The sequence below is a fragment of the Stegastes partitus genome, unplaced genomic scaffold (assembly GCF_000690725.1).
Source record: "Stegastes partitus isolate 25-593 unplaced genomic scaffold, Stegastes_partitus-1.0.2 Scaffold502, whole genome shotgun sequence".
Classification (NCBI taxonomy): domain Eukaryota; kingdom Metazoa; phylum Chordata; class Actinopteri; family Pomacentridae; genus Stegastes; species Stegastes partitus.
Window position 1 is genome coordinate 20,611 of NW_007578233.1, and position 12,005 is coordinate 32,615.

The window sequence follows — 12,005 nt, forward strand, 5'->3', positions numbered from 1 at the left end:
ACTCACATTTTCTTAGGAATCGACCGTTTAGCCGACAGAGACTGAAAAGTGCTTATCCTGGCGGAGATAGTGCCAACTGTTTTAACGCCGCTCGCTCACATGACCTTTTTTCTCAAGCGCGCTGGATGATTTGTTGTAAATCCTGAAAGGTTTTTGTTTAACTCACAGCCAGCTACAGTATATCCAGTGATGTGTCATAACTGCTGGCAGGCAAAACGCTGTTGTACACCTTCAAAACATCAAACTGTAACATACTGCTTCGGCAATAACAATCTTAAAGGCTGATAGATTGCCAGGATGTTAACATTTCCACCTCTTCTTCTTCTTCCTCCTCCTCCTCCTCTGCCTGCAGGTGGAGAGCTGCGGCTCTCTCAGAGACAGTGTGGGCAACAGCTACGCCGGAGTGGGGAGGCCGTCCATGGCACAGATCCACAACGGAGACATGGGCGGGCACAGAGACAGGATGTCCGATGCCTGCTTCCCCAAACAGGAGAAGAGGGAAGTGGAGAACGGGATCCCCAGAGAGCCTTCCTCCTGCCGGGCAGAGGACAGCTCCCAGGGCCGGAGCCTGAGTCCTTCCCAGGAGAACGGATTCCTGCCCAGCCGGGAAGAGCAGGACTCGGAGAAAGAGAAGGACGAGAGCCTGATGACGCCGCGCAAGAAAAGAGGGAGGCGGAAACTGGAGCGTCCAACGAAATGTGAGTGTTTTTTTTCTTTCTTTTTTTGGGGGCTTCTGGTTGTTGAGCTTCGCTATCTTTTGATCAGCCCTCTGTGGATCCAGCAGGAACAGTCACATGCACGTTAGTAGTACAAGATGTTGAGTAATGAACTGTAAATGGATGTCAGACTGAGTGGGTGCGTGCAGATCCACACTCGGAGCGCGGGACCGACGCTGCCAAGATTAGTAACACCGAGGCTAAAAGTGTCGCATTCAGGCTGCCGCACAGAGAAAAGAGAGGGAAGTACGAATATGAAATCTGCGGGGAGAATCAGATCATTACGACGCCGCTGTTAATATTTACACGAGACACATCACACAGAATGTTACGCATGTTATATTTCTCATCCGCCCAGCGCCTGTGTGGTCTAACAAATGCTTTCAATATGCACGAGCAGTTGACATTTAAATCCTCATCGTGCACCATGTGACTCAAATTTATAAGGAACAGGCAGCTGCAATGAGAAACAGAGAGGAGAGCCCGACGTATAATCTGTGAAGTAGTGTAGTGATGTCGTTTGGCTGCGTGTTTAATGCAGCCATCTCTCCTCCTTCTGCTATCTGTGTGTTTTCAAAATCCCCTTTGGGAGACAAGAACCTCCAGGCAGCAATCTGCACACTTAAAATAGAAAGTTTAGGGGAATGTTTGGATCGTGCAACAAACCAAACCTGCATTAGCTCTTTCGGTCAGTAGTTGTAGTAGAGATCTAAAAAAACTGTTGATAGCATTCACTGTCTAATGGATGCTTTTGCATGTTTGTCTGAACAATACATGGAAAAAGCTACAAACTTATAGCCACATGTGTCGCTTCATCCTAGATTCGGCGTCACCAAAGACGATTGTGATTGGTTTAAAGGAATACAAACAAGCCAGAGTGGGTTTTTTCTTTCCCTTCCTACAGCAGAATGACAATGAGGTGCAACCAGACCGTTCTCCAGCGTTGTGGAAAAAAATGTTTGGCTATGCGAGACCAAGTCATATATAATAAACTTTATTGTTCACACAGATCGTCCTGGAGTCATCCAGCACTTCATTCAAACATCAAAACACTCGAATCGGCAGCAGCTCTGACAGCACGACTTCTCAAAGTAATCCCAAAGAAGTCGTTTATCAGTGAACAAAACATTGATTGGCTGCAACTTTGACAAACTGCTAATAAATTAAGTTTTTTTTAACGCACAGAAATGGCGAATGTTTGTTTTCCAGCTTCTCAAGTGTGACTACTTTCTTTGTATTTATGGCACTTTTCAGATTGATTCAGTTGCAAATTTGGGAATTTAAAGACCTCATTTTGGGCATTTTTCACCATTTAATGACGTTTAATTAAATAAAAAAGATTAGTATGTGTAATTAGTTGCCCTAATTATGCACATTTTGCAACTAAGTTTAACAATAAAACAATAAGAATAGAAAAATTGGCTGTTGCTTCTTTAGAAAAGGCGTTTGTTAAATTCTATTTTGCGTCGTTATTAGTGCACAGTGGAGAGATGGTAGAATCAGAGGGCAGACAGGAGCAGGATGATGCAACAGAGGCTCTGGGCAAGAAACAGTGTGAGGGTTGGCATTATTTATAGTGCAAATAATTTATACTTAAATGTCTCATGATGTGAAAATTAATAGAAATTACACCGTTATGTGAAATAACCAGCTTAAATGCAAATTGTGCATAATCTTACAATAAATTTATATGCAAATAATATTTTGGTTCCATTGAAGCCGTAGCAGCCGCGGTGCAGCAGCACATCACATTAGCATATAAAGATGATATAAATCGGAGGGGGGGGTATTGTTGTGGGAAAGTGGCGCTGACAGGTAGTTTTTTTTTTTTTTGAGCCAAGATGGAGATTAACCACATCACTCAGCCCTCCCCCAGAAACACCCACACTCACTTCTTTAGTCCTATCTGCCTCTCAGCCACGTGCCTCTCTTGCCCCTCTCTCGGCCACGGAGACACCAGCTATGACCTTGATGAGGAGCGCAGTAAATAAATCGAGGGGCGGAGCTACTCGTCTCCCTGGCAACCAGCCTCTGTTGGGAGCTGGCAGGTCTCTGTTGTGGCCGCCTCCCCGTCGGGGGCCCTGCCAGGTGGATGGCGACGTGCCCAGAACTCTTTACAAACTGAGTCTGCAGTCTGCATCCACCTGATCCGTGCTTCCAGGATCTGTTACTTCACTTCCAAGTGAAAAATACAGGGATCACCCTGTTTGCAGAAGTTGTTAAAAAAAAGAACAAGATTTGTGCTCACCTTTAGTGGCGAAACGAGATGGCATGACCACAATGTTAATTCCACACATCTACCGTGATGATGATGAGGATGATGATGATGATGATGATGATGATGATGATGATAAATACCACTGGATTGTCCGCACAACATCAAATCTAAACATGAGCGTTCAACATGCTGCATAGTTTTATTGAGAAGTGGACGGCGTAAAGTTTTAGTTTTAAGGGAACGACCTGCAAAAGTTGTTAAAGTTGCTCAACTCCAATGAGCACAAGGATAAGATCACCTTGAGAGGTCAGCTCCAGGTTTGACAAATCTGTGCCTTGTCAATCCACCAACATTAAACCTGTCTCATTAGGAGGGATGACATCGGCATCATCATTATCGGTCGATAAAAGCTTTAAAATGAAGTGTTGGCAATGGCCCAAGATGAACAGATAAATGCCTGTCAGGCTGAAAGGATGAGAATAAATCTGAATGTGTCCATTTTAAAAGCACATTTTCAAACCGTATTTTATGTCCGTATGTGTCAGTGGGCCATCAGCCCCAAGAGTTGGCATCATAGTATGTTCATTCTACGACAGGAGCAACCTGATGTCCTGCAAATAGGTGCATGGATCTTCATCAACAGTCAGCCACAATGATTTGGAAAAATATCAGCAAAAATTCAACGTAATTATTCCCTAATCATTAGACCAGTAACCGACTGTAACCTGCTCTTTATCCTGTAGAAACTTTCGGTCACAATCTTCATGATCGGCATGGCTTAAATGTAATTATAGAGTTATACATTAACTTTTTAAACTTGAATCACATTAAGGTAAATCAGATCCTACAAAACTGCACTTTCTTCCATATTTTTTTTTTTACTTTCAATATGCCCCATTTAGACAAGACATACTGGGAGCAACGTTTGTGTTAATAAGATGTGGCTAATAATCTGCGTTGTGAAATAAACAAGAATTTTTTAGCTCTAATTTTTTTGAATAATTCACTGTTATTTTACACATTTTCCCTGTCTTGTTTAATTACAGATAATAGCTGGTAAAATCAGTGGAAAACAGTCATAATTTTCATGTTAACTGTGTTTAAAAAATAAAAAATCAGTGAAAAACAGCATTAATTCCCATGTTAATTGTTTAAAAATAAAGATTTAAATTCAATTAAAAATCTGATCTGTAGTTTTACAAATGCTAATCATTCTTTTGTAATGTGTGACCAAAAAATTGGTGTTTTAATGCATTTATTTAGCTAAAAGTGTCATAATTGTACAGATGTTCGGTGCTGTTTTTACAATTTTAACATTACAGTATTCCACCGTTTAGCGCATCTTTTCTGGCGCCCTTGCTGCCAGATTTTCAGAGTTTTTTCAGTGGATTTGTTTGTGTGTGAGTGACGAGGTAAACGTAGGGTTCATTGTAAAGTTTAGGTGTTTTTATGTATTAGTGTCCCTCATGAAGATGCTGCAAACATTCAGACAGGCTGTTATCTCTCAGGCTGCCTTTCACAAAGCTACAAGTTCACCAAACTCTGAGAAACAACCAAACATTCCTCGTGATGCCTCTTGTCTGGAGTGACTGACAGAATTCACAGCATTTCGGTTGACCACAAGTTTTCTCATGCTCTGGAATTTCAGGCAGCAGCCCCCCGAGCAGCTCTTTTCATCTTTCACTTGCTCAGACGTCTAAACAGAGTGCCACTCACAGCACCGTGGTAATTATTAACATGTCAGTCAGTTTGTTACAGAGAAGAACTGGCCACAAAGTCAAAGACGTAACTTCTGTGTAGAGGCGGTCGATCAGAGGTCTGCGGGCTCCCCGGAGGTCCTTCAGCAGATGTTGGTGACACGACTGCAGACAGTTGGAGGCGAGGTGTTCAGACTGCAGGCTGGACAGCAGCACTGTGAGGGCAGGTGGCCGCGGTGCACGGCGCAGCAGGAGTGAGCACATGAGGTCTTTAAAAAAAAAAACAACACGGGCCCACACACTTTTAATTGCATTAGCAAAATGTTCCGACACAACTGCCCAGAGTTTGACTGCTAAGCGATCTTTTTTAAAACGCAGAAACACCTCTCGCACCTGCACGACATATAGGTTTACCTTCCTGTGGGTGTCAGCAAATCAAACGGGCGCTAAAATATACATGCAGGGAGATACTCGCGCTGTAACTGAACACATTCGGAAAAGAGTGTCTGTGTATTCTTAGAGAGGAGGGACCTTGGTGGGGGGCAGTGTGGTGGATCGATAGTCGGCTAAACAGGGTTTCTGTTATCCATCTGGAGGGCACAGGAAGGATTTGAGCTCCGGCTGGAGTGGAACTGAGCTCCGGCAATACTAGAGCTGGAAGCCGCTCAAACTGGCAAAGGTATACTCTCTGTGGGCAACATTAGCCAGCTCCCCTCGCAAACCCAGTGACCTTGGCAGTCCGCATGCCTCACCGATTTGTTATATAGTCACTTATTCCCGATGAGGAGACCAGAAGAGAGGGATGGGGGGGAGGGAAAAAGAGCAAAGTGGGGCTCGGCTACACATGGAACCAACTTGAAGAGGCCGCTAAGAGAGCAGACTATTGTTTGGACAGGTCTGTAGGGTCCTTCACCGACAAGCCAGTTTTGGCTGCGCGGAAAACATGCCATCAGAAGTTGTCCTCAGCCTCTCAGGGCTCAAGTGTTATGATAGTGTTTGGGCTTGGACTTAGCAGATAGCCGTGTTTACCCAGTGGCAGCGGCATCGTGCTAATTCAGGACACAGCTGCCGTGGATGGTGTCACGTCGCTTTTAGAAACACTCGCTTACGCTGAAATGAAACGTAGTGAAAGTGATAGCAGAGGTGACGGTCTGTGATGAAGCTGATTTTGGCTTCCTTATCTGTTTCTGCTGCTGCTGCTGCTGCTGCTGCTGCTGCGGGTGAAAAACTTCTCATGAATCATGAATCCTGACTAGTGTTTCACTTGGGTGGTATCCATGCTCCTTGGCTAACCCCTCACTGCTCGGCTGAACACAGGCAAACAATGCTGTTTAAGAATGAATTACACGCCCTCGTTGTTGTGGACCTCCAGATCTTAAATCTTGGCCGAGTTAATGGGAAATCCCAACTGGAGCTTTTTACTGTGTTTGAGAAATTTTTATTAGACTGCGGTTTCAGTGCACGTTTCACCAAATATTTTCAGTGCTATTTTTGACAATCTTTACCCTGCTGCAGCCGCTGCACCTCTCACTTTTGGTTTTGCAACTTCCTCTGTATATGTGGACACTTTCCTCCCCGTGCAAAATATTTATCTTTCTAAGAAAAGACCTGCTAGTATTTAAGAGTCCTGAATCATAGTCATACATCAGTGGTGGATGAAGCGGGCAGATTTAGAAGATTCTTTTTAACTTCATTCAATCAGGTAACCGCATCTTTCAAAATCTTTTTTAAAAAAATGAATTTAACAGCTAAAAACTCAAGCTGCTTTCCAGATCATTAGAAGACCAGAATAGTAACTGATTACCTGACTGGCAGAAAGTTAAGGAGCACACAATTTTCAGTTGCTGTTTAACTTGAAATGCCTTAAATGCACTAGTCAGAGCTTGTCAAATGGGAATATTTACCTTTTTGGGAGGAAAAATAAGCTGCGTGAAAACATTTTTATGCTTCTGTGACATTTTACAGACCAGCTGAGTCATCGATAAATCAAGAAAATACTCAAAAACTTAATCGATAATGCAAATAACTGTTGCTCACAATGTGTTGCGGTCCAGTGAAAGCCAAATATCGCCATATTTAGTAGTTAAAATTGTCAAATATTTAAAGTTTCCTTCTTAGGACCTCCTGTTTTTTCGACTTAAACTCTGTTGTTTTGTGTAAACGTTGCTGTTTTTGGGGTACATGATCTTCATGAGGCATTTTAACATCGTAGGTAGTGGTGAAGCACCCTTTTACTATGTGTAACTGTGTTTGAACAGCTCATCCTCTAACATTTTATAACTTGTGCATAAGTTTTATATGTAAAATCTGAATCCGTTTAGTATCTATGTACTAGTATGTTGATTAAATGTGCACAAGTAAAAGCAACAGTTCCTCTGAAATGCAATCGAAGAAGAAATATTGGGTCAAAAAACTGAAAAATTCCACCTCAGAATCCAAGGCTATATGGAGCTTTCTATCGTATGACAGAGTTTGCTTAGTTGTCATGGTTGTATTAGTAACTAAGTGCTTAAAATGCTCAGGGAAAAAAAAATGGAAATTTGAACACGTACATTACCGCGCCAACTGGGGAAGCTCCATCTGCTGATGAAAATCATCTGATACCATCAAAACCTCCTGCTAAATGGACCTTGAGTCGAGATAATTGGGTCAGTTTGCTACAAAGTTAAGACGGAGTCGAGAGTGCTTGAGTGAATTAATGACTTTTCAGCTCTGTAGTACATAAAATAAAAGACTTGAGAATTAACACAGCGTGCCAAGTGGGCCTCTCTCACCGTTTTCTGTTCCAAATAATACAAATACACTCTTTTGAGTCTCTCCACTATCGTACGTAACTCAAGTGGAAACAAAAAAAAAGAAACTCACGTCTTGATCCAGTTGAGGCTTTGGAGATTGGCAGGCAGATTATATACGGCCCGCAGAAGTGAAGCGGCGAGGGAGGAGCCATGCTAATAGCAGCCAGCTGTGCGTCTCTTGCAGGGGGGATATAAGGTCAGAATTACGACATTTGCCAAAGCAAACCTGGCCATCCTCCACCCTCATCACAACCTGGGCAGCAGCTCCAATCTCTCTGGGTTGCATCAAACCATCACCTGGACCCACAAGCTCCTGCGGTTTTAAACTCCCGAGCACGCATGAGAAGCCTCCCCGATGGCGGCGCCTCTCTTTATTAATTTGACTTTAATTCGATCAAGCACACAGTTAATGGGATGACATGCAGGGGAAGATTAATATAAGTGTCACATGGTTTATTGATGAATGAGACTTAAGTTTAACACAGATACAGAGGAAAACCTGATGCCGCTTCCCACTCTCCTATGAATGATTCAGGCCATCCATTGTGTCGCTGTCTTCTCTCTAGATGTGGAGCACAAGGAGGAGGACGGGAGCGATGCAGTCAAGACCGAGGTAAGATTTCTGCTCCGTTGTGTCTTTGTTCTCCGGCTGATGTAACTCTTTAGGTGTCTGTCACACTTGGCAGGGTTGTAGCTTCCCTTTTTTTTTTCTTTTCTTTTTTTGGCGGGGATGATTTACCTTTCCTGTCTCAATCCTCTGCTTGCCAGTGTGGTAGATGGTTGCGGTGCAGACTGAACGGAAACGAAAGTGTATTCTTGAGTAGAGAAGGGGGCAGTAGTTTTAGTAGAAGTACTAAATGCAAGTGGATTCTTCACCGGACTCCTTCATACTGGTATGTTATTAAAGTCAGAGTTTTTACAGCAATATGCTTATTTTGTCTTATTACTTACTCTTGATTGTAGGACACGTGTTGTGATGGGACGGTTGGGAGTGATTCAACATTGAGGGGAGCTGTGCTTATTTGTTTTCTTGCTGAGAGTTCAATAAGAGGATCTGCATATTGCATATAAAGTATGCCTCAGACAGTTAGCTTAGCATAAAGCCTGGAAATAAAAACAAACAGGGTGATGTGGCTCGACTTAGATCAGCCAGCTAATTACTGCATCACTATTACCTGCTTCCAGTTTTTATGCTAAGCTAACCAGGTGTTCCATCTATATATTCATTTGGAGACCAAGCAGCAGCCTCTGGGGCTGAAAAATGAAGCAAATGTGGAAGTGCCAAAAGTGCATTTCCTGGATTGGCCATTGAAGCCCATGTTAAAATGTCCATATTTACAGACTGCTACAAACACGATTTTGATCTCCACAACTTTCATGTTCATGGCAACTCCATTGAGTGTGAATTTTTTTTAAATTTAAATCGTATTAAGGCTTAAAGTTAGGCATAATTAAGGATGTGGCTGCTTTGAGGGACAGGTTGATTAAACAATCCATGGCCCACTTCAGAAAGGCTTTGCACGTTTTGTGATTAAGAGTTAGGGCCAAGTCATGGTTTCCACATGGTGCACAAGGTCCTGTTTGTCCTGCAATAGGTATTGGACTGAGCACTTTTTACAGGACGTAGCAGCTACCTACAGAAAGGACTGTAGCACTGAGATTCTTCCTGAGGTGAGCTGAGAACATGATTTCTGGAGAAGTTCGACTTCCCACCGTGTTTGAGCACCGTCCATCTAAAGCATGTATAAATCAAAACACTTCCAAAGTCCAACAGCGACTACTTTAACTGCAATTCTTTGAATGATAAATCATCAAAGCATTGTATAGTCTCTCCTCATAGCATGCATTTTTATTTTCCTGGCACATATGCAGTCAGTGTGCTTGCAGTATGTAGAGTATGTAGAAACTCTGGGCTGCATTCGGACCTCCACAGAGGAATCTGTCAGAACCCTTGCAGCCATGGATGGATGATGAAATTTATATCATGTACCCTTGCGGACATGTGGATGCACATAAACATGAATTAGTTATAGAATAAGGTAGGTGAGGACCGGAGCCACCACACTGCATTTCCGAATCACTCTGCAGAAACCCTCTAGGCGATGTGACAGCAGATTTGTCCATCTGTATGTGCAGAGTGGAATCTGTCTTCTCTCTGAGCTCTTGGCAAGAAAACAATTTCCCAAAATGTCGAACTATTCCTTTAACATGGCAAACTTTGGTCTTTGTGCACACCTAACAAACAGAATCAGGAAGCTGGCATGTGGATCGTGTTACCTTTAGACAGCCTGTTTTCTAGTTTTATGCTAAGCTAAGCTAATCAGCAGCTCTAGTTGTGTATTCATATAGAGACCAAGCAGCAACCTCCAGGGCTGAAAAGGTGATGCCTAAAACCGCAGTTCCTCCAATGGCCACTTGAGGCTGACCCCAATAGTGAGTTAATCCCTACAGACCCCCATGTTAAAATGTTTTGCTTTACACCAGAAATAAACATATTTACAGTCTGGTTTAAAAAACGGTTTTGGTCTCCATGGCTAATTTCCCTCTTCATGACAATTGTACAGAGTGGGAATTTTTATATCGATCAACTGTTTAAATCATATTAAGACTTAAAGTTGTGCATAACTAGAGGTGCTGCTTTCTCTCATTTCATAATGAACTGACAGATATGAGTGTGATAGAGATGTTCTCTTATCAAAACTGTAGAAAAAAAGTGAGTAAGTGTTCTCTCAATCTTTCTTCTGTGTCTTCATTTTGCCACATCCTCTCCAACAGATGTCTATTAAAAGCTTGTGCTGAAAGTAAACTGTAACTGATGAGCTCAAAGCTTTGCATCGTCACCTGTTTTAGGCTCCAGAAGCACTTCTTTTGCCTTTGGACTCATGAAAGAAATGGTACCTGATGGTGTATAGATTTGAAATATCAAATACACTTGGGAGCTTCCCGCATCAGTTAGCGCTGGCGGCCTTGAGGCTGTTGCCAGGGTGTTTGTGATTAGACACTGTGGCATCACTTCTTGCTGCCTGGCCAATCACAAGCTAATCATACCATATGGCACACCAACATGTGAGTCATCATCTTTTTAGAATTCAGACAACCCCATCGCCTCAACCGCCTCAATTACCCACTTGTTAACTGGAGTCTGTCTCACAGGCTCCAGTGACAGATTGGATGCACAGTTTTCCTACAAATCCGAATGCTTCCTAATGAAAGAAACTCTCATAGGAAGAATCGAAAACAAATAGCTAACTTTTTTTTTTTTTTTTTGACACCTTAAACAGGGAGGTCGAGGCAGGCTGCGAGGGGGAGTTGGTTGGGAGATCAGCCTTCGTCAGAGGCCCATGCCCAGAATAACCTTCCAGGCTGGTGACCCTTATTACATTAGCAAGCGGACCAGAGAGGAGTGGCTGGCCAAGTGGAAGATGGAGGTGAGTACCCCAGCTCTGTCCCAGCCACCACAGACAGCAGGGCGAGCGGCAGGCGTCGACTTAAAGCTGCCAGGGCCAAAGATAGGGCTCGTGGCGCATTCACGGCCAAGTGTATTTGATGGGTCATTTGATATCTCATGAAGGTACCATTTATTTCAGTGGATTTCCAGGGCCATTGGCTCGGTCGGCTGCTGCCTTTTCCTGGCTTTGTTCTTTGACTGTTGTATAAGCGAAGGAGAAATCACACGCAGCTGTGTTCATCACATGTGTTTGATGCCTTGACATGATTCATGCTTCCTGCATGGAAATGTTGCAGTAAATTTAGATTTGCTTCAATCTGACTGCTTTTGATGTCTTGACGCTGAAGTGAAATGAATCGAGATTAAAGGGGTCAGCTTATGCAAATACGTACAAAAGAATATTTTCTCTTTTGGTTTGCTTTGTTTTGCTTTTTGGTATTTTTACACACCAGGAAGTATCAGAGAGAGATGGGTATAACATTCAACACTACTCCTGAACCTTGCACTTACATGGCATGTGCCTTAATCTTTTTTTTTTTTAACATTTGAAAAAACTTAAACATTTTTTTTTGCAGAGGGAATAAAAAACAAACCCCATTTTAATCTAATTAGACTTTGCAGATGTTTAAATAAAAACACGCCTATGTTTAAAAAAAAGTGAAGAAAGTGTAGATTAAGTCAAATCCAGCAAAGAGCGAGAGTTTGAAATCTTATCAGGAGCCAAATATTGCACAGACGAGTTTATAATTTCATGATGGATTGTACTGCTCTGGAAAGTTTATCGCAACGGCACTCATTCATCAGTTGCGAGGTTAATGGCATAAATACAGCAGTCATGTTATAAAGTAATCAACCAGGAATGTGTGCTTGTACTTGAAGTGGCCAATGCTGGATAATGTTGCATTGTGGTCCAGTTTTTCCCATCTGCACTGGAACCCCTGCTGCCGCAATCTTAACTTGGATAGAAAACGCTTTTGGGAAAAAGAGTAGCGCAGTTTTACGTTAGAGTTCATTCTTTAGCTTGTATATTTTATCAAATCTGGTGAATTAAAGGCTCCAGAGCTGCTGTGGTGAGATAGTTTCACATGAGTGCACTTAATATCAATTTTACAGGCAACAGCAATGAGGGAA

At 42.6% G+C, this 12,005-nt stretch overlaps 1 protein-coding gene across 1 annotated transcript in view; it reads left to right on the forward strand.

Moving 5' to 3' along the window:
• Positions 1–12,005, forward strand: part of dnmt3ab (DNA (cytosine-5-)-methyltransferase 3 alpha b) — a 50,346-nt gene that overhangs the window by 12,507 nt on the left and 25,834 nt on the right. The window contains exons 4-6 of the mRNA XM_008287453.1: positions 353–698; positions 7,993–8,039; positions 10,708–10,854. Coding sequence (XP_008285675.1) covers positions 353–698; positions 7,993–8,039; positions 10,708–10,854 — 540 coding nt within the window. The remainder of the gene's footprint in view (positions 1–352; positions 699–7,992; positions 8,040–10,707; positions 10,855–12,005) is intronic.